The sequence below is a fragment of the Alexandromys fortis genome, unplaced genomic scaffold, assembly GCF_014885135.2.
Source record: "Alexandromys fortis isolate MF-2015 unplaced genomic scaffold, M_Fortis_MF-2015_v1.1 scaffold_197, whole genome shotgun sequence".
In the NCBI taxonomy this organism is placed as follows: Eukaryota; Metazoa; Chordata; class Mammalia; order Rodentia; family Cricetidae; genus Alexandromys; species Alexandromys fortis.
Genome location: NW_026068072.1, coordinates 2,216,568 through 2,239,412, shown reverse-complemented (window position 1 = coordinate 2,239,412; position 22,845 = coordinate 2,216,568). Strand labels below are relative to the sequence as shown.

The following is a 22,845-nucleotide window of genomic DNA, read 5'->3' as shown; positions in this document are numbered from 1 at the left end:
GGTTTTGGTTATTTGGTGTTTTGTTCTTGTTTTTTTTTTTTTTTTTGTTATTTATTTGTTTGTTTTGAAACAGGGTTTCACTGTGAGACCTGGCTAGCCTAGAATTTACTATGTGAGCCAGGCTGGTCTCAACTCACAGAGGTCCACCTGTCTCTGCCTCTGGAATGCTGGGATTAAAAATGTGCTTCCTCGTGCCTGGAGAAACATTCTAATAGGATTTATAACCAGTGCTATTATGCCTTTCAACCCTTGTCTGGGCACCAAGACACAGATTCACCAGGTCAGTATGAGTTTGCCTCCCTCCCCTGACTCAACACCCCTCACTTGGCTTCAGATGTGGGGTATCAGAGCAGGAAGCAACTCTTCAGGACCCCAAGGTGTGCCCTGAAAGTCTGCTGCAACTTAGCCTGCTCCCTAAGTTGCCTGCTACTTTATACTGTAGAAGTGTTACTAAGTAACCATGTGTGGCTACCACCCCCACGTCTATGCTATGGAATAGGAGGCCAAGGCTTTCTGGTGTGCGCCAGAAAGAAACTGAGGCACAATCTGCATGCCCCATGCTTGTGAAGGAGAACTGGCCTGCTGAATCTTCTGCTTCTGGCTTTGAGTTTATGGTGAAGGAGGCCACGGGAGACAGCGTGGCTACTCACCATCACACCAAACGATAGAACTGTGGCTTGACCCCAGTGTCCTAGATCCCCGTTCAGTAACCCTCTTTCTGCCTCACTCCTCCTCTGGGTCTCTACAAGAGCTATGAACTCCCTTGGCCTTCTGAGTTTTGGGGGTTACAATGAACTCTGACCATAAGACCCTAAGAGCTTCCGTGAGCATTGCTGAGGTTCAAGCAGTATCCTGGCTGTGCCAAAAGAGTCAAAAGCAAGAGGCTTCACCACTGGAGACACGTTTCCCCGGCTGTAAAATGGAGCTAAGAATGCGTATTCCTCTGAAGAAGAGTAAGACAGAGCACACAGTAGGCACTCAGCATACGTTTCCTGATTAGTCTACCTACCCGAAACACAGGTCCCTCCTTCTCTGCCCGCCTCTAGGCTCTGCCCCAGCAGGTTTCCAGCACTGAACTTGAGAGGCACGCACCCTCACATAGCAAGTGTTTTCTATTAACCTGGAAATGGAGTCTGGATTGCTGCAGGCCTTGTTCCAGTGCTTCTGGGACGAGTGAGCAGGGAGCTCGAAGAGCTTTTTCTACTGCTACAAAACATATCATTTTGGTTTTATGAGCCCCCGGGTTCTAGGATGTCCATAAAAGTTACTCCAGTCGCACCATCTCTCAGATACTTAATGAGAGGTGGAAAGCCAAAATACAGAGACACGGCTTCCTGGCTGTGAGCCGACTCCCCCAAGGCCTACTCCGCTAGGCCACCAGGTCTGCTCTGCCCCCAGGTCTGCTCTGCCCCCGGGGAGACATTGTGCTACTCCAATTGGAGTCGCGGCCTTCGTTCCGCTACTGCAGACAGATGGGATTTCTAGACTGCCGTCCTCACTCACTGGCTTGTTGCTGAACAGAAACAGCCACAGGGACAGATGTGCTGCCCTGTCCCACACCCAGCAAGGCTCACCTTTTGGACCGCTGCAGGACCTGGGGGGCCTCCATGGCTGAGAGGTTAGGCTTGGCTCTGCGAAGCCAGCCTGTGAGGTCATAGCGCACAGGGTCCAGTCCCAGCTGGTGGAACAGCTCACACTGAAGGGGCTGCTCGCAGGTCCGCAGCACAGGGGGTCCTGGAACGAGACGGGGGCGCGAGTATTGGGTGTCTGTCAGGATTGTGAGCACTCTGTTCACATACCCACCACCAAACTTAAAATGGTCAGTGTCTTTCTAGACAGCTAAAGCCGGTAGTTCCTGGTGTACACACTCGCTGCAGCAGTGAGGTGCATGCCTCACTTCCAGATCTGTTCCTTTTGGTGTTCTTAAGCCCCAGACGCCTATTCAGCCCAAAATCAGAGAACACACATTCTTCCTGAGTTTCCCATATGTACCTAGCTGTCACCTGGGTCATGATTTACATCAGGTTTTGTTTAAACCGACTCACTTTTCACAGGCACATTCTTTTTAAAAGAAGCGTTTGACCGTGAACCTAGCGTGAATAAGCACCATTTCTTTCCCACCATGCGTGGAGATAAGTGGCTGTTAAATACTTTAAAACATGCATCCATGGGAGACCTAGACCCTTCTGAAGTACCACGAATCAAACAAAGGCTCCTTTGGGAGATAGCGGAACCCTTGTAAACAACAGACAGGATCAGAGACACAGAAGACCTGGCCTTGGGGTTAGAGGGAAAACAGATTCACTGGAATGCTCTCTCCGAGCCTTAGTTCTCTGGTCTGCAAAGTGACGCTTAAATAATACATACTTCCCAAGGTGGGGAAGGGTCTAAGGCTGCATAAAACATTAGCCAGCACGTGGCACGTGGTACTCTCTGAGCAAGCGGCAGCCTTGTCTCCACTGTTACTAACGTTAACCTGTGGGTGCTGCTTCAGAATCAGTGTTTATCTCTCGGTCCTTAGTGTCTTGCTTGGCATATGGATTGTAGGAAGCACTGGGGATGGACGGATGAGTGGATGGACACTAGTGGGAGACAAAGCCTTGTCTTGTATTGTTTCGGTCCTTCCTTAACTCCCCCATAAGACTGGATCTCCAGGCAGGGTCTTTTCAGCCCTCTCTATTCAGAATGGAACAGAATGCGGAGCAGAACTCGACTGTCTAGAGACACAGGCTCCCTGGAGACTCCCCAACCCTTGTTGGGCTCTGTGGTGCTTTGAATGAGAATGGTCCCCATTTATGCTCATAGATTTGAACACTTGGTTATCAGGAAATGGCACTATTATTTGAAGGGTTAGGAGGTGTGGCCTTGTTGGAGGAGGTGTGTCGCTGGGGGTGGCCTCTGAGGTTTCAAAAATTCTGTTCCAAGTCATGAGTCTCTCTTCCTACTGCCTATGAATCCAGATGTGGAACTCTCCAGCACGATGTCTGCATGCCACCATGCTCGTCGCTATGATGAAAATGGACTGGACCTCTGAACCGTTAGACAGCCCTCAATTAAATGCATTCTTTTATAAGAGTTGTTGTGGTCATGGTGTCTCTTCACAGCAACAGAACAGTGTCCAAGACAGTCTCACTGGCCTGTAAGAGGACACTCGGCAGAGGTCATAGTATCCATTTATTCTCAAGAGCCCAGAGCTCATTAGAAAGATCTGGGGACGGGGAGTCTTTGAAACCAAAATGCCTGAATTAACATGTCTGTCCTGACCAATTCAGGACAAAGGACAGAGTCTCCCCCTGGGAACAGAGAGCCTTGGAGCAACCAGCTCAAAGTACCTGGGGCTGGACAATCAAGCCTAAAGGAAGAAAGGTTTACAGACTTTAGTGGGTCCTTCCTACCCCAGACACGCTCCACAAGACACCGCCCCCTTCTGACCCAACTTCCAGCCTCTTTGCTTTAAAGTCAGGGTGCAGATGACACCCATTTAAGAATTTCGTTTCATTGGCTCCACATCACTGACTTCACGTATTCATCCATTTTGTGTTAAGAACCTGTGCACTTAGTCACACCTGGGCTACTCTAGGGACTGCCTCTGTGAGGAAGCCAGCCCAGCTCTCATGCTGGAGGAGCCGGCCTAGCCTGTGATGGGGATGTCTGATGGAAAAGTGTGTGATGTCAGGTGGTGGAGAAAGTAAAGGCGTGGGGGTCCCCAGTGATGTGGGGTATTGTTTTACACAAGGTGATGGCTAGGGAGGACCCCAGACTCAAAGGAGGTGAGGAAGTCCACCCACTGTGCTGGGATGAAGTAGAAGGTGCCTTTGTGTAGAACTGGCAGTACACGGTCCCTGGAGTGAGGAGGGTGTGCATGGCACGTTTGAGGAGCCACAGAAAGGGGACCGCTGTGCACTGCTCCATTTTCATGACCATAGCCGGAGACAAACGTTCTAACTTCATAGTTTTGGAGGCTAGAGGTTCAAACAGCATGGTGTGGAGTTTCTCTGGGGTTTCCCTGGCTACATTATATTATAGCAGGTATGTGTGTGCGCGCACGCGCACGTGCATGCATGTGCACATGCACGTTCAATCCTGCTTTACAAGTGTTACAATGTACGAACAGGCAGACCATATTACTAACATACAGGCCTGCATTACATGTGTATGTGCATATATGTAAACATTATATTTGACCTGATTTTTCCCACTGCATTTAATAGATGTTAGCACACGTTTGTGGCCTCCTAAAACAGACTCAGGTACTGTGATTGCCCAGCAAAAAAGTCAAAGCCTTTCCCAGCCAGTATAGACAGGCTTCCACACTGAGGCAGGACGCACCCCCATCCCTACCCCTGCCTCCCTTACCATCAGCCCCAGCCAACTTCTTCTCAAAGGCTGCACGCAGACGCTCAAGTACCACACTATCACTGGAGCCTTCTACCCGGACCTCTTCATCCAAGACCCAGAAAAGGCCCCTGGCATCCTCAGAACTTCTTCCAGCCGGTAGGTGGACCTGGTAGGAGATGCAGTGTATGCGAGACTCGGTTCTGGACACTTTTCCCAGCCCTCAGGACTAAGCGTGCCTGCTAGGCCCTGTGATCCTGCTCAGCTTTCACTCTCATACTGAAGTCAAGAGCTGTCTGCAAAGGGTATGACTCCTCACCACCTCCATCTTTATGACCCTAAACAACCTACTGTACCCCCTCTGAGCCTTGTTTCCCCATGTAAAAGGGAGCCTGGAAAGGCCCTCCCCAGAGGGCTGCCCTGGGGACTTGAGAAGCGTGTGTCTGCTTGTAATTCCTCCCCAGCCACACAGGAAGCGCCAGCGTGTTCACAGTCGGCCCGCCACACCACTCCCCTCTTAGAAATCTTGGTGTTTTGTTATACTGAGATCTCAGGGAATAAATTTAAAGAGATAAGCACTCAAGGAATATTCTAGAGAACATAAACTTGATTCCAGAGCAAACATGGAATTTTAAAGCTACCCATAGCAACCTTCCGGGAATCCCATGGATTTGCCGACTGGTATATGAGAGAGACCTGGTAAGGCTGAGCTGGCACAAGGAACAATGGGCTGAGTAGTGCTGGGTATCAGATGTGCCAACCCTGCCAATGCCAGGTGCCTGGGGCCCTGGGCTGCCCACCAACTGGGGCTCTCGGAACTGAAGCAGGGCTCTGATGACAGTTCAGTCTCTAAAGCCTGGGGAGGGACACAGTCAGGGTCCCATGATGGCCACAAGCCTAGAGGACCACTGGTCCTTGTCGCTGGAATCAAGATGGACAGCTAGTCCATCCTTACTTAGCAGAGGGCCTCAGAAGCCACAGTTCCGGTCCCTCTGACCACTGCACTCTCCCAGATGACCCTTCAACAGATGATGGGCTATGGAGGAGGCTTCACAGGGCAGCTGATCCACTGTGACCTGAGGAGCAACAACTGTCGTAGCCAGCAGGAGACAGGATGAGGGGCTGCAGCCTGCCATAGTCCAAGGCAGGGCAAGGGCCACTGACAGGACCTTCTGGTCTCACTCAGTGGCAAGTGCTTTCTGTTCAATGTTTCGGTGAGGTTATACCCACTCAGGGAACTACACCCTCCTTACTTGGAGAAGGGGAAACTGAGGCAGAGAGAAGTGAAAAGATGGGCTTAAACTCATCAAGACTGAACCCATGCCTAGATTGCTCCATAGCTCATGAACTTTCACACTAAAAAGCAAAGGGCAGAAAACAAAAATAAGAAGCTAGGGTTCCAGGTCAAAGGTCTGTGACAAGGGTGAGCTGGGGTACAGTCATCAAGTTCTGGGAAGGAGGATGGTGAGCCCTCTCCCTCAGAGGTCGCTCCCTCCCTCCAGTCTCTGCAGCCAGCATCTGCAGCTGAATCGTAGATGGCTCCAGTGGGAGCTGCTGCAGTCCTAACACGTTTGGCTCCCGTCAGGCCCATGCGAGTCTGCTGTAAGACCAGCACAGAACTGAGTGCGTGTTTTAGGCTTCAGGGCACTTCCACGGTCACACCCCACACCAGTCAAGGTCTGTAACTATCCCTGAGGAACCCTGGTTCAAAGAACTTAGAGAACAGGCACCAACAAAGCCTGAGAGCCCCCGGGCCCTGGATGCTCTCTTACCTGAGAGGGATTATGATCCACAACAGCCACCGTACTTCCTGGGGATGGCTCTGGGAGGTCAAAGTGCACGGAAATGCCTTCCTGAAATTCATACAATGTGTATGTTAGTTTCCTCTGTAAATTCAGGGGGGAAAGTGAAGCTTCCAGCATGACTAAGTCATCCTTTCGAAGTTACTTTTAAAATTGTGAAATGTATGTAGCAGAAACTTTGCCCCCTGACCATTTGTAGATGAGTGACATTGGTGGCATGGATGCCAGTGAGCAGGCATCCTACTATGCTCCAGAACTGTTTAAAATTACAGTGCAGACGTCAACAGTGTTCAATGCATGCCGGACGTTCCCACCCTGGGAAATGAAAATGGCCAACTACATAGCTCCCACACTTCCTGCATGCTAAGACTGCAGACATCCCACCTTCCCGGCCCATGACTTCACTGTCAGCACCCCACCCATGACTCTGCTGTCAGCACCGCACAAAGAGGTATCAGCTAGTGTGTGCATCCTTTGCTGACTGCTGCGTGTCACTTAGCAGAATGTCTTCAAAGTTTGCACACACTGTAGCAGGAACCACAACTAACTTTCTAATGATTGGGCGATGTCCCATAGAATCTGTCAGCCGTGTTTTCTTGGTATGTTCCTGCATAGCACAGTTGGGCTGGTGACCTAACACAGCCTCCTGTCTGCAGTGCTAGTGTTGCTAGGAACATGGGTGTAGAAACATCTCTTCAAAAATGCTTGGCATGTGGACCACAGGCCCTAGAGCCACGCCCAGACCAAAGTGCTGCCCTGGTCGCCCAGAAACTTCTGAGCAATGACAGAAGGTCTCTTGTGCCGTGTCTTCAAGGCAGTGTATTCTGCAGATGTGCTGTCTCCAGTGATAACAGATGTAAGACGACCACTCTCTGTTTTCCTTGTGATGAAATCAAGGGTCAGAAAAGGTCACCAGGTTTTCTAAGGCGACACAGCCAATCAATGCCATTAGATTGGGACTCTCCAACCTGTAATTATTCTTTTCTGTCTGATCCATGTCGGCTTCAACTAAAGGAATAGCTGAGTCCAAGCCCCTTATCCTCGTTATCCACGCCCTGAGCGCTCACTGGAGGAGAACCCGGTAGTGGATACACACTGAGTCTGTCCGGATACGTTCTCTTTGTTGTCTGCTCAGGGTTTGTGCATTCCTCTGTGCTGAGAGTGTGAGTGTGCCCCCTCTGATGGCCAGCATGGACACAGGAAGAAAGAGGCCGTTCAGAGGCGACTAGGCCTTATGTGTTCCTGGCTCACATGCTGAGAATTTCTGGAAATCCCCACAGAAGGCATGTTCCAGGTGCATTCTCCTGTTACTCCATTGGAAGTGACTGCTTGTCCCCCCAAGAGTAGTCAGCCCTGTGTCTGGACACAACAGCAGCTCGTGGGGAACCGTCTGCACCAGGGCAGAGGTGGAGGTAGCCAGACCTGGAGCAAGGTGTCGCACAGGTGACTCGGGTCAGTTGGAACGGATATTCACTCCACCCGTTTGGCCTCACCCCTGGGCACAGGCCTGGGAGGCCCCAGTCCCACCGACACACACCTCTTGGTATCTCTCCAGGGTAGAAGCAAAGGTCCTGTGGTAGAACAGTAGCTGCAGGCGCTCCTGGGCATAATTGTAGCACAGCTCCTCAAAGGTGGCCGCCCGGTCCTTGCCCTGGTGCCGAGGATTCTGAAAGCCTGGAGAGTCAACCACCATGATGGAAGCCATAGACAGATGGTGGGAGGAGAAAGATCTGGAGAGAGAAAAGATCTGCTGGTTCAACCCTCCCCTAGCAGAGATGGAGAAACTAAGGCAGCGTTCTAGGTGGATCTGGCTCTGAACCCAAGCTCACCATGTATAGACTGTGTGACTCCCGCCCCAGGTGATCTACTTAACCTCTCTGGGCACGACTTTCCCCAGCTGTTACATGATGGCAGGAGTGAGTTGGTCCAGGGCTGCAGTGAAGGAAGTGGGTTTAAGTGTCAGTGTGTCTTGTGAGGCGAGGATGCAGCAAGCTTTCCGTCAATGTGATTTCTCCATCGGGGGCCTACGTCAGAAGCCACCAGAGAAGTCCCTCTTTCCCCATATCACACTAAGCTGAGAGATACATTGTGTATGTTATCACTTCCCTGGATACTTCCAATGTTTCTGTCTGGACAGGCAGCCCAGACTGCTTGACTCAAAAGACTTGGGCTGCCATTCTATTCCGCCCCAGAGGGCTGTGTGTCTCTGGGGAGCTGCCTGAGCTCTCTGGTGCTGGGCTGTGAAATGATTCAAGGCAGAGGCCAGCTCCGAAGGCTTCTGGGAGAGTGGGACATTACACCACATCCACTGCTGGGACCACACAGCTTGCCCTCTGATTGGTGCTCAGCAAAGTCCTCTGCTCTGGCCATCACCAGCAGCATCTGCCGTCAGCTCTGGAGAGCAGGCTTTGGACCTTAGTTCTCCATTCTCCTTATGAAGATTTTTCTGTCTATACAAAGGAATCGAGCGGGGCAGCTGCCACAGAGACGTACATGAGAGGAGGGTGAAATTGGGGAGGGAGGCACCTCCTAGATCCCGCAATGAACGTGGTGACCTTCCTTCTCAGCAAAGCCTCTGTTGTAGAGATGCTGGCAGGCCACGGTCGGGAGAGGTGGCCTCTCTGCTCCCCTTCCCTCCAAGCTCACAGCCCTCCCTTCCTCGAAGCACAATGATCCCCCAGTTTCTAGATATGGTGCCTGTGCCTCCCGGCGGATGGTAATTACTCAGATAGCGATAAAGGGAGCGGATTCCAGGGCCCTGGCAACTGGAGATCCTGGCTGCTCGGTTGCTACGCAGCAGCGGCTCATCCCTTAACAGGATTCCGAAGTCTAATTATGCCGCGCACTCTTGCAGAGAAGGGGGCCCCCTCCCCGTGTTCCCCACGGGTCGTGCTGGAGCTGTTCAATGGACTTCTGAGGAAGATGGACTCGGAGCAGCCTGGCATTTTCCCTGGACTGCCACCCCACAGGCCACCCTGCTAGTCTGTCCTGCTCGTCCCCCACACCCAGAAGGAAAAGCTAGAGAAATAAATGACCCAGGGCAGTGCACTGAAAGACAGCAGCAGAGGGCAGCATCTCACAGGTTCCCTATTCCACACCTTGTTCTTCTCATCTGCGCACTGGGCACTCGTGAGAAGAAAACACACAAGGCAGGGTGAATCATTAGGGCTGTCCTCCGCCCTTAGCAGGTGTTACCAAATCCATAAGTTTTGTTGGGGTGTGAGTGTACGTGTGTGTATGTGCATATTTGTGTATACACGTGTGTGCATGTGTATGTGTATGCACATGTGCATATCTGTGAGCACATGTGTGTATGTATGTGTGTGTGCATGACCACGTGTGCCCACACAGGCATGTGTAGGTATGCGCACATGTGTGTATGGGTATGTGCATCTGTACATTGCATGCATGTGTATGTGTGTGGACACATTTGTGTGTATGTGTATGTATGTGTGCACATGTGAGTATGTGTATACATGTGTGTGCATGTACACATTTGTGCCCGTGCATGCATGGGTATGTGTGTATGTGTGTGTACACGTATGTGTATGTGTGTGTGTTTGTATGTGTATACAGAGGTCATGCCACCTGCTGTTGTTCTTCTCCCTGCTTTTTAAGGCAGGGTTTCTCACTGAACGTGGAGCTCAGGGCTTTGGCTCGTCGACAGTCTGCCTAGCCTCACCTCCCCAGGTCGGGGATTACAGGTCTGTGCTTCCATGCCTGGTTTGTTTAGATGGGTTCTGGGCTCTGAACATTGTTCCGCTAGCTTGAGTGGGAGAACTTTGCCTTTTGAGCTGCATCCCCAGGTCCCACGTCCCCAGGTCCTGCGCCCCGAGGTCCTGCTCTCCCAGGTCCTGCTGCTGGGATTTTCACTGTTAGAAATGTACTTCAATGTATTGCTCACTTGTTCTAATGTCCCCGTAAGCCCAGAGGAAACAACAGCTTTCAAGTTGTAGAAAGCAGAGGAATAAACGGACTTAGGGAAGTCACATAGCAAGGACGAGATTTAAGGCCAGCTATGCCTTAGAAACCTCTCCTCTGTTTACAGTATCCCACTCTGAGAAACGCCCCTGGTTTGTGCCCATTACATACTGCAGAAGGCCTGGGTTCAGTCTGACAGACCACTGTTACCTGTTGATGAGGGAGACCACAGCCACGAAGAGCTCTTCGTACAGGCCAGAGGCCATCCCCTCCACACATTCCGCACCTGTCATCTTGAGCCCTGGGATGGGGGAGACAGAAAACGATTAGTACTTGGAGGCCATGACCTCTCCCAGGGCCAAGAGCATCGATACCAAGCAGCCAGGGTCACCAGAGAGAGAAGCCACCTCCCTCAGTGCTCAAATAATGTGTGTGTGTGTGTGTGTGTGTGTGTGTGTGTGTGTGTGTGTGTTTAAGAAAGGTGCTAACAACCTAGTGAGGCCCCAGAGTGTGTGCTGTGTCTCTCCCAGTGTCTCACATGCTCCTCAGAGAGTGACTGAAATGTTTGGATGAGAGTGGCTCCCATAGGCTAACACATCTGAATATCTGTCTCAGTTGGCGGGACTACATGGGAAGGATTAGGGGGTGTGACCTTGTGGGAGGAGATGTGATCTTCAAGTGTTTCAAAAGACTTGAACCATTCCCCATGCTTGGGGCTTGAGATGTAGCTTTCTGCTGTTTTCCCAGCCTGTCACCTGCCACCACGCCAAATGCTTCTTCTAGAAGTTGCATTGATAATGGTGTCCTATCACAATGGTAGGAAGGGAAAATGCCACTGTATTTTGGACATGGCGCCACATTCCATGCTCAGTCCTCAGGCTAGCACTACCTCGAGGTGGCAGGAACTTGAAAAAGCAGGGCCCAGGGGGTGGGGGGTTCTAGATCACTAGGAACATGTCCTGGAATGGTGGGACCCTTGATTGCTCTCTTAGTCCAAATAACCCTTCTGAATATGACCAGCTCCTGTCCTTTGAACAATAGAGAGAGCTGACTGTGGGGTTGGGGAGCCAGTCCCAATCTGGGCATATAGCATCAGTTTTATACCAATGCTTTATAATTATACTTTATATCTATTTTTTTTTTTTGCTTTCATGGTCTTTATTAGTTTAAACTGTGTCTCCCTTCTGAGACTGGGAGTGCCCTGAAGTGAGGAACCGTCTCTGGGGTTGGGGCTTTAAATCCCTGGCACCAGGCACAGAATGGAAGCGTGGACGGCGTGCGTGGTGCTCATTCCTCTGGACGCAGTCACGGCTTCACACTCAGACCCAATCACTTCACTCCTAAGATTTACTCGGGTGAAATCTTCTGGGTTCACAGAGTCTTCCAACTGTTTGAATTGGCCAGAATCACGTTGTTGAGATAACTTGGTCATTCAAGCAGAGCGAATGGTGAGGTAATTGGACTCTGTCAGCCCAGAGGCACAACTTGGACACAGAACAGTGGGAAACGGCAGAAGATCTCTCTCCGGCACTGGGGGTAGGGAGGTAGCCTCAGCCTTGACTGAACACAGGGGCACGAGTGTGTCCCATGAAAGTAGCTGGCCTGGATGAGGCTGTGCAATGGAGAGGAGCCAGTCACAGCTCCTGACCTTCCGCCCAGCTCCCGTCATAGAATTAGAATTAGAATCCATTTCCCCTCAAGACAAATATTTCTGCTTCACATTCTAGACAGCCTGCCCACTGCTGCTCCCATCCCTCCTTTATCTCCATCCCCACCCTGGGCTGTTGCTAGGCAACGCACAGCCTCACAACATTGATCTGAGGCACACAGGTCCCTTGCCTGCTTAATGTCTATCTCTGAGACCTTTGTGGACAGACCAACTCAGACTCAAGAAGTGGTGTGTCTGTCTTGTGTGCATTCTGCACATGTGTCTTTTCATGTATATGGCACACCATGTGTATACATGCTGCTTATCTATGCATATGTATTGTATGCACATATATGTGTACATGGTTGTGCACACACAAGCTTGCCGTTCACGTGTGTAGTGTGCTACAACTGAGAGGAGGAGACAGCAGAGTTCAAACTGGGAACAAGACAGAAGAGCCGTCCACCTTATTGGAAGATAGACAGCTCCAGAGACCCACGGGACAAAGAGGTTTGTCCCCGAAGTTGGTTCACACAGCCCCTCCTCCTTATCACAAACCCTGCTGTCTGACAAAGCACACCTCTGTCTTCTACACCCACAGCCTCAGGACCCTGGAGAGCCACCTTCATGGGTACAGCCTCTCATCTGTCCTTCACCAGTGAAAGACCCAACCTTTCCCCATGGCTCCTCAGACCCAATCCAAGATGGCGCCCCAGCACTTCCGTGTCACCTCCGTGTGTACCCTAGACCCAGCATCTGCCCCGTTTCCCTTTCATGTAGTGGCATGTGTGTTTGTGTGTGAGTGTATGCATGTGTGCATCAGTGTGTTTGTGTGTGACTGTATTGTGTGTGCATCAGTGTGTGTTTGTGTAAGTGTATGTGAGTGTTTGTAAATGTGTTTGTGTTGCATTTGTGTGTGAGTGTGTGTGTGTTTATGTGTGTGTGTGTATGAGTGTGAAAGCCAGAGGGTGACACTGCTGTCTTCTTCCATCATTTTGCACCCTATTTTTTGAGACAAAGCCCCTCACTGAGCAGTAACTCACCGGCTCAGCGGGCACCAGGGCCTTCTCGCCTCTGTTTCCTCAGGGCTGACACACCCTGCTGTGCCCAGCTTTTAGGTGGGTTCTTGGGAATCCAAACTCAGGTTCTCACACTTGCACGGCAGAACTCTGCCCGCTGAGTCACGTCCCTCACCTATGGTTTCTATAGGTTCTCCGCTCTCCTCCTTGTGGCTCAGCTTTCCAGGTGAGATTTCCTGAGAACAAGCCTCATCTTCCCTCATTAAGCCACTCTTCAGCTTCCCATCAGTCACTGCAACTGTGTGTGCTGATAGGTACCTGCCTTTCATCCTCCCTCCCACATCCCCCCAGCTCCAGATGCCCCGGCCTCGCCCTCATCCTCACACAGGTAGAACTTCCTCCTCTACCTATCAAGCGCTCCACAAACACAAACCACAGTAGAAATACATCAGCCTCTGGGCACAGCCTGATGTCCCCTCTCCCAGCACAGAGGACCCACCCAGGACTCTGCAGCCTCCATGGTCAATGGCCAGAGAGAGCTGTTTGACCATAAGCATCAGTCAGGGAAGAACCGTTTCCTTTTCCACCGACACTGGCATTCCCTAGCCTGGCACTTGTACACAGAGCACCTTTCCTCAGCTGTCGTGATGAACACGTGGAAACACAGAAAGCATATAGCGCAGCCATCAGCACAGTCTCTGCAAGGAGCTAAGCACCTAGAGTGTGGTCTTGGGTGCTTGGTACCTGAGCAGGCTTCGTTGTCCTCCAGGCCCTGGCGCTGCGGCCCTGATGTCATCTGCTCGAGAATCTGCCTCAGGTGGTGCTTGAAGGTGGCGGAATTCAGTTCCTCATAGTCACAGCCCAGGGCCTCGGCAGCGCGGCTGGCCCACTCAAACCGCATGAACTGCTTCCGGCCCACTGTGCAGAGGACAAGAAAAATGTGGAGTGAGATGCTAGGCACAGGGTGGCTGCATGCCCAAGAACACCTCAGGGTGTCCTGCCGCTCTTCCATCTACTTTGGTCTTTTTCTTTTCAAGCTAATAAGGGAAACAGTTTAAATGGAGAACGGCATATCCACCCATGTGTCTATTTATGTGCACATCTACTGTCTGACCCTTGCCTGCCCAATCAACCACCCAAACACTTACCCAGTTACCCAGCCACACATCTAACCAGTCACCTGCATGCTCAGCTCGATTTACAGAGCACTTTTGACACGACAGAAAGTCACACACAGTGACTGCCTCATACAGCTACCTTACAGTCCAGGCAGGGAACTGGGCAAGAAACAAGCAGACAGGCAGACAAGGGAGATGGGTTCAGGCAGTTCATAACGCAAGGAGACACTAAACCAAAATAATGGACAAAGAGAGATGGATGTCCGCTGCCCAGAGGAACCCTGGAGAGATGCGACATTGGGCTTGGGCTGTGACCAGCAAGGAGCTTAGAGGTGAGGAGGCGGTGGGAAAGCCCCAGGGGAGGGGAAGTGAGGGTGCTGTGTAAAAAAACAAGCAGTCCACCTGGAGCACAACAAGGAGGGCAGCAAGGTGGGGTTGTCAGAGAATCACAGAAGCCATTTAAAACACTTCCTGACTGTGTAGCACACACGGTGCTCACAGATGCCGTTAAGCAAAAGTGGGTGGAAAACCACCCTGCAAGATACCGTGACGTCGTTTCTAGAGTGCTGGTACAATGAGAAGAGTGAGGAGGGAGGGCATGGTGGGATGGCTCAGCAGGCCAGGTGCTGCCACCAATCCTGAAAGACCCGAGTTCAGCCCCCAGACCCACACGTCTGAATGAGAGAACTAGCGTGTGGTCGTTGTCTACACACGCCACACAAAGAAACAGATGTTTTCACATCTTTGAAAATTACACGGCAAGCAGGAATATAGTCAGACAGAGTGAAGAATCGACATTTTCTAAATTCCCTACAGTAGCTGTGGACTGATTTGTGATCCAGATACAAATAACTGACTAATTAAAACAAATCACAATGTCTCCTGTCTTCTCAGAAACCACGGCTCCCTGCAGACATCCCTCTGCCCCCCAGGTGGCTGCCAGGGCCCAGTGGGCCAAGGAGACATCTGAACAATCAGTCTCGGGGCAAAATTGGAACCCTGTGGGAGAGACTCTGCCTGAGACTTTAACCAGTGCTACCTGGAGAAGATGGCAAATAGCAGCTGCTTGCTGGGTGCTCCTGGGGGCCAGCTACGCAGGAAGCTCACCACAAATGCCACTTTGCAAGGATGATGAAAATGAGACCTGAAGAAGTCAATCATAGCTGATGACACAGCTGATGGTGGTGGTGATGGTGGTGGCCATGATGATTGCAAGTGATGGTGATGCTATAGCAATGACTGTGATGATGGTGTTGGTGGTGGTGATGGTGATGATGGTGGTGGTGGTAGTGGTAGTGATGGTGGTGGTGATGGTGGTGATGATGGTGATGGTGATGATAGTGGTGATGACGGTGATGATGATGGTGGTGATGATAGTAGTGATGATAGTGTTGATGATAATGATAGTGGTGATGATGATGGTGATGGTGATGGCGGGGGTGATGATGGTGATGATGGTGATGATGGCGATGATGGTGGTCATGATGGTGGCAGTGAGTATGGTGTCAACAATAAGGGTAGTGTAATAGTTAAGCTTTATTGACCTTCTCTTATTTAACATGCTGTATTTTTCACTCCCCTCATTTGGAACTTGGGAGTCTATATGATGTCCCCATCTTGGTATGTGTTAGCCCATCCCGTTTGCCATCACTACTAAATTTTCAGAGCATTCTAGCACTATTACCATTCGTGCATTTTTGTGCACTGTTTCTTTGAGACAAGGTCTCACTACCCAACCCAGGCTGGCCTGAGCTCACTATACTGCCTGAAGCCTCAGCCTCCCTCCTTCACCGCGGCTATAGAGGTGGGTGGTCATTGTCACTTAAAGATGCGAAAAACAACTCAGAAAATCAACAGACAATAGACAGCCACTGAGAAGCAGAACCTGCTGTCGCTTGCCAAAGCCCGTCCTTCAAATGTCACCTTTAGGAAACTCAGCACGTCCCTAGGACCCCCAGATCCACAGTCCCCGATGGGACCGCGTCATCTATTTCTCTTAGACAAACACATTGTGAAAGGAAACGTTAGTTCTGTGTCTAGTGAGAATCATTGTCACCTGTCACAACAGAAAGCAGAAATACGCAGGTGCCAGCAGGCCATTAGATTCTAATTAGATCCATTGTCTCCCAGGCTGAAGCCAGCCAGCTCTCTCTTTGTTAAAAAGGGAGCTGAGCAGGCATGAGAGAGAAGTTGGACAGCCCATTACCCCAGAAGAGGCTTCCTTCTTCCACCATGCACATCTGCTCTGGAGTGCCTGCTCCCATCACACCGACAGTGACTTGTCCAGCCTCGGGGAGCTGATGGAGCTGGGGAGGGGGGTGAGGTTTCTGGGAGGAGTTGGGGGTTCTGAGGTTGTCTTCTGGGCTCTGTGGGTCCTCCTGGCCTACAGACACATTTCCAGGGTCTGTTGAAGGGTCTCCAGATAGTGAAGCCAAAGTGGTCTGAAGGGAACTTGGTCAGTAGCACAGGAGCTTAACTAAAAATTGACTCCTCATCTTTGGTCAGACAGGGACAGTGGCTGCAGCCCATCCCAGGAGTAACAAGAGCTCAGGGGTGCTACTTGAGGGGGAGAGAGACAGAACCGGGTGAGATTGCCAGGAAGAAACAGCCTCAGTTTCCAATTTCCACCACTGCCTTTCTCAGTAGTAGCCACTACTCAGGTGGCCGCATAGTTATTACGATCCATGAAAGATCAGAAGAGCCCCCAAGATCCTTTTACAAGGGCACAGGACAGGGTGGAGCCCCACAGGAGTGCCCAGCTCATTGTCACTGCAGCTTCACCTGTAAACTCCAGGGGACACTCTTTTCCAGGTTCCTGCAGGGCAAGCACCACCACCACCACCACCCCCCGGCAGGTCTGCTGACTACTTCCAGAAATGGCTATGTACCAAGGAGACTGCTAGCTAGCATCAGTGTCCCTGCTGGGCGCCCTCTGTTGACTAAGGTTACTTCTCTACTGAGAGAAGGTCCTGTGTTAGCCCAGTGTCTGTTACCAACTCCTCCAAAGCCAGGGACACTGTTGTGCTCCTCAAAAGGTCACCACTGAGGTTGCAGTGGGGGGTGACACGGAATGGGGGGATTCCCAGCATCTGGAAGAACAAGGCTTTCTGGGTTTGATCCCTTCCTCCACAAGGCTACCAGTTAACAGTAATGATAATCGTTGAGATTTGAGTACAGGGTACGTGCCAGGGACTCTGCCTGAGCCCCGTCTATAGATAGAGTTTCTCCTCTGAAAGAATGCGCAGATGGAAAGACAACTACGCACGACACGCTCAAGCTTACTGTCCAGGGTGTTACAGGAAGTGGCCCGGAGCCTGCCAGGCCCCTGTGGAGAAGCTATTTGGCTCTTCTGCCATCCACGGAGGAGTAGAGAACTGAGAGCTCACTGCTGTCACCAGGCTTCTGCCTTGGCCTTGGGATAAGTCACCCGGTGAGGAATGAGTCCAGGAGTGGATGAGCTGCACGGCTGATGACCAATCCTGGTCACCCCGCCCTTGCCTCATTTCCCAAGACTTGACGGATGAGTGATGGCCCCAGAGGAGCCAGCTGTATGAACCATCAGAACAGTGGGACAACATCAATATGAAGATAAAACAAAAGGGAGCTGGGCAGAGGGGCAGAGAGGGACTGTCAAAGAGAGAGATGGAAACCAGTTCTGCCAGGGAGAGGGTGGGCCTCTCCTGCTGCGGACTGACGCTCTTCTCATTACCTTCTAGGGGTCCAGAGGCTGTAGCTGGAATATCCTCTGAGAACAGAGGTCACTCCCAGTGTGTACACATTACCAGCCATTTCTTGAGTGTCTGGTGAGAATCGCCAGGCAGCGCTGCCTCTTGCTCTCCGGATCTCTAGCACAGCCCCTCCTGGCCTTCTAGCCTCAATCACACATGCACCCTTGCCCTGAACTCTCCCCCTAGCATCTTCAGCCAAGGCTCGGGAGGGACCACTGGCCATGGCCACAGAAACCAATGTCTAGTGGGCTTCCCTTCAAATGAAGGTGGCCCAGGAAAGAGTCCAGAGAGAAAGGCAAGCTCCCGGCAAGCTGCCTTCTTTCTTTGACATCTTGTTTATTCCCCAGAGGCTACCCGCATGTCTGACTGAGACCAGTCTCAAGCCAACAGCAACCGGGCCAGGCAGGGCTGACTCGGTGATTCTCAGTGACAACAGAGGTGTGGAACAGGGCAGGTGGTCTCAAAGTTGTGTGTCAGTCTCCCCAAAGTTCATCGAACATACTCGAGGAAAAAGGGACAGAAATGGCCCCATCAGTAAAGGGAGGGCCTGAGTTCAGATTCCCAGAACCCATGGGGAAAGCCAGGGGTGGCAGTACAGGCTGCAGTCCCAACACTGGAGAGGTGGGGATGGAAGTCTGGGGCTTGCTGGCCTTGCCAGTTAGTCTAGCCAAAGTGGAATGCCCAAGATACATTGTTTCAAAAACAGTAAGGTGGAGAGAGATCAAGGAAGGCAGCCAAAGTCACCTTTGACCTCCAAAATCACAGGCAGCTGTACACACACACCTAGGAAAATGATTCCTGTATCATATCCTTGTCACAGCCTGGCTATGCATCACAGCTGCGGGACTTCTCGGAGCCCTTAGAGCAGTTTCTGTGAGCCTCCAGCAGAGGACATTCTTTTTAACCCAGTTTAACCTTAGAACACCTTCACAGAGCCTGCAGCAGTTCCCGTGTCCCATTAGATACTGGTCTGGGAAGTTCAGACTCAGCTGAAAGAGCCCGGATGGTTATTCTGTCTCCAGAGTCTCCGGGCAGGCAAAGCTTAAACAGAGAGAATGAAGGGGGAGTGAGAGGGAGAAAAGAAAGTTGCAAGAGAAGATCCTGGGGCTGCAGAGTCTATGACTCAAATCTACCTGCAGAGGCAAGGTTTGAGGACTCGGGGAGGGGAGGAGGAGAGTGGGGGCGGAAGGAGAGAGGGAGGGAGCAAGCGAGCATGCATGCAAGTGCACAATGGCATAGCTATGTCCCTGCACACAGTGGGTTCAATTGCTATCAATTACTGTGACCTCCTGCATTTATTAATAACCGAGTTATTTCTCCTTCCGACAATAGCTGAGTTGTTCCTGATTACTCAACATTATGGGGCTTATTTATAACACCAGAGCATCTGGCTCCCTCTGCCTCACACAGAGATTTACAGTTCTGAAGCCTGGAAAGACTATGGCCACCTGCAGAGAAGAGATAAGCTCAAAGGATTGTGGTTGTGGTTGCTACAAGTAGAACAGGAGTTAGCTCCAAGGACAAAATGGCTGGTTCGAATCCCATCTCTACCACTTGGTGCCACAAATGAAAATAAAATTTATGCCCTGGCAATGCCGAAGTATGCATGGGCAGCCCGTGTGCGGCGTTTCTGTGCCCTGGCAATGCTGAAGCATGCATGGGCAGCCCATATATGGCAGTTCTGTGCCCTGGCAATGCTGAAGCATGCATGGGCAGCCCATATATGACGGTTCTGTGCCCTGGCAATGCTGAAGCATGCATGGGCAGCCCGTATATGGTGGTTCTATGCCCTGGCAATGCTGAAGCATGCATGGGCAGCCCGTATGTTATGGTTCTGTTGAACTTGTCCATAGCAGTTTTCATGGTCTAAGTTGATGAAGATGATTGACCAGGTTTCTTCCTCTTGATACCACACAATGTCCTAAAAAGTCAGGTTGACTCCCAAATACCCAGTTTCATTCTCCTCAAAATGAGGACAGCAACGGTCAGAAGAGAGCAGTGTGAAGACTTGGAAAGTTTGTGGGTGCCCTAGATCTGCACCTCAGAACCACGCACCCTCGACACGTCCTAAGAAGAAACATTCCAGGAACTGAATCTCTGACCCAAATTCCAGGCAAATGCTGTCACGGGCACCATGGGAAGCATCGTCCCTCACTCTTACAGAGCTTCCTGCTTCACAGAGCTCCTACCCTGACACTTTGCCCACCCACACGACTTCCTCCTGCTGCTTTGGAGGAAGTCGGCATCAGCACCAGGCTCTGCTGCTTTCACATCTGGACAAAACCATCCAGAAACTGCTGCTGAGTTACACCTGACCCACAGGGATGGGCATCATGGCTAAGGCTGCGGAGGCGGGGGGGGGGGGCTTCCTGGAAGGTGACACTGTGGACACTTCAGGTGGGGTAACTTACAGACCCAGCAGGCTTTGGCGAAGGGTTCTCAGAGGCTCCAGTGTGCTCTGTGCACTGAGAATTCACGAGGGGAGAGGAATGGGCCCTAGGGAGGTCTCTCGAATTAGCATAATCAAGACTTCAGTGGGGAGTGGCTGTCAGGGACTCTTCGTGGTGCTGGGAGACTGGGAAGAGCCAGAGGCCAGAGGTCCAAAGATGGTTTTGTTGTCATTGTGATTTCTCAAGTAAGAGATGTCCTCTTTCTGGGTCTTGGTCTTTTTATCTGTGAAATGGGCTGGTCGTTTTCCCATTGGGTCGTTTAAGAGTAAAGTTAGACACTGGATGTAAAGCTGGCTAGCAGTGACCCTACACAGAGGACACAGTTGTGGAGCAGAAAGCTCAGGGAGTCCTCAGTCAGGAGGTGCCACACAAAGTGAGAGCAGGACCAATAGCACGGAGGGATCAAAGGCGAATCCGAGAGGGACTCACCTGAGGCCACTCTGCTAGAAAAAAAAAAGCACCAGGAGGGACTTGAATCTAACTGGGCCCAGTCCAGAACCCTTTCATCAGCCACATGCTCTTTGCAACAGCTGGTCACATGGGTCACTCCACAAATCCCTTGGGAGCTACTTAGTCACCACCATCATCACCATTACCCTTCTCATAACCACCTCTGTCATCAGCATCACCATGACAGCACCACCATCATCACCATTACCCTTCTCATAACCACCTCTGTCATCAGCATCACCATGACGACACCACCATCATCACCACATATCCTCAACACCCCTTCCTGTGGCTGTGGAGCACCCAGTGACCACTAAGGGACATCATGGCCTGCTGGACGCCAGAGGCCCCTCGCTGCAGCTTCCACATTCACCCCCAAGGCCAGGAGCTGCCAGGGCTCTGCCTTCCAGCCCCAGCCACTTCGGGGAGTTCATTTTTCAGAAACTTCTAATTGTTTCCATCCCAGAGCAGCCATCCCCGCTTAATGAATGAATTCAATATGCTCAGAAAATGCAGAATAAATCCTTGCCTGTGGCCCAGAATAGGCCTGCTGCACAGCTGCTGGGACGGAAGCCAAGCTACCAGCTGGGGCACGGAGGACAGGCACAGACTTGGCCTTGAGAAGCACGTGGGAAGAAGGGACAGGGAGGGGCTGGGTCTCGGGACTGATTGATGGAACGTCCATGGCACCCAGTCATGTGACAGTCCACTGCTGTCCATCTACCACACTGGGATGGGGATTTAGGTGGGAACTCAGACCCCAGGCCTCAAGTGGAGATAGAAGAAAGAACCAGATGTGCAGATCCTGCATATTACAGCTCCAGAGCCCGGAGCACTCTCCCTGTGTCTGTCTCATAGGTTCAGCTGCCTGCAGGACCCTGTGGGCCCACCCGAGGCTGCTGCCTGCCTAGAACTCTTGTCCCCAGCATTACCGCACTTTCCGTAGGCAATCTATGTGGTCTGGGAAAGTGAAGGCAGGGTCCCAGGGCAGCTGGGGGTCTGCTGTAGACACAGAAGGGTTGGGGGCAGGGGGGCTGAAGAGATGGCTCAGTGAGTAAGGGCACTGTTGCTCTTGTAGAGAACTTGGGTTTGGTTCCCAGCATCCATGTGATGGCTCACAACCTTCTATAACTCCAGTTCCAGAGCAACTGAACCCTCTTCTGGCCCCCCAGGCACTAGGCGTGAATGTGATACAGACATACATGCAGGCAAAACACCAACACACATAATATAACTAAACTGAAAAAAAAAACTGTAAGAGAAAGGAGGAGTGAGGGGGAGAAGAAGGGAAAGGGGACTTGAGCTTCATCATGTGACCGTGACAGTACCAAGACCAGAAGCCACTTAGGGGAGGAAAAGGCACAGCTCGGGTCATCCACCAGGTCCTGGGTGCAGCCAGAAGCGGGGTGTGAAGCAGCTTTACTGGTTGGTACTGAATCCTTTCAGGGTGTTTCTGTTGTTCAGAGACACTCGGTGTAGACCGAACCACAGCCATGAAACAGCAGAGAGGGGCGCCCTGGACAAAGCAAGGAAGACACTGCCTTGTGCCCATGCTTGCTCTGTGCTCAGGGGCTCCCAGCCTAGAGTGCATCAGCCTACCTCCTCCAGCTACACATAGACTGACTCCATTAGTGTCCAAAAAGGATGGGGTGCTGGGTCCTTGTCATTACTGACACTACATAGTGAGCTCCTTGGGCCCCCAAATTACAGCCCCCATTCATTCAGCAGCCAGCATCTTTACAAGGTGGCGGGTGTTGACTGTGGCCTTTGCTCACTTCCCTCCCATCACCAGCCCCTTATATATGGTCCGACTGCATCGTGCCTTAGGCGACGGGTCAATGCTAAGCAGGCTGGTGAGTTTAGTGAAGGCAAATAAATGAAGCATGTTTCTAGCCTTCAGGAGAACAGAAGCCAAGCCATATAAGCCAGAGACATGAGCTGCCCTCATTCCTGCTGCCAGACCGGATTCTATTTGCTGTGGTCCTCTTTGTCCAGCGGCGAGGGTCAGCAGGCACAGTGACATATGGCTTCACTTTCTGTGGAGAGCTACAGGGAATGAATGGGGAGGAGTGAAGATAGGCCCACGCTCCTGGCTTATAATATTCACATATGTATTAAGGAAACCGGGGGGGGCTATAAATGGTCAGATTAAAGAGAGTCAGTCCTGCAAGTGTATTGACATGGATATTACCATCACATTTTAGAGATGAGAACATTGAGTCCCCAAGGACAGAGAATTGTCCCAGTTGGAAAGATCAGCCTGGTCCTGGGAGCACCCACAGTCTCAACTTGGAATTGTCCCCCATTCTGCTCAGCTCAACCTCTACAGCAGAGTGCTGTAGGGACATCAGAGGATTGGATGGAACCAAGGAAG

At 51.4% G+C, this 22,845-nt stretch overlaps 1 protein-coding gene across 1 annotated transcript in view; it reads right to left on the bottom strand.

Annotated features, from left to right (window-relative positions):
* Myo18b (myosin XVIIIB) overlaps window positions 1-22,845 on the bottom strand; it is a 197,146-nt gene that overhangs the window by 151,880 nt on the left and 22,421 nt on the right. The window contains exons 13-18 of the mRNA XM_050121133.1: window positions 13,470-13,643; window positions 10,269-10,359; window positions 7,675-7,867; window positions 6,108-6,188; window positions 4,357-4,504; window positions 1,575-1,734 (exon numbers count right to left, since the gene is read on the bottom strand). Coding sequence (XP_049977090.1) covers window positions 1,575-1,734; window positions 4,357-4,504; window positions 6,108-6,188; window positions 7,675-7,867; window positions 10,269-10,359; window positions 13,470-13,643 — 847 coding nt within the window. The remainder of the gene's footprint in view (window positions 1-1,574; window positions 1,735-4,356; window positions 4,505-6,107; window positions 6,189-7,674; window positions 7,868-10,268; window positions 10,360-13,469; window positions 13,644-22,845) is intronic.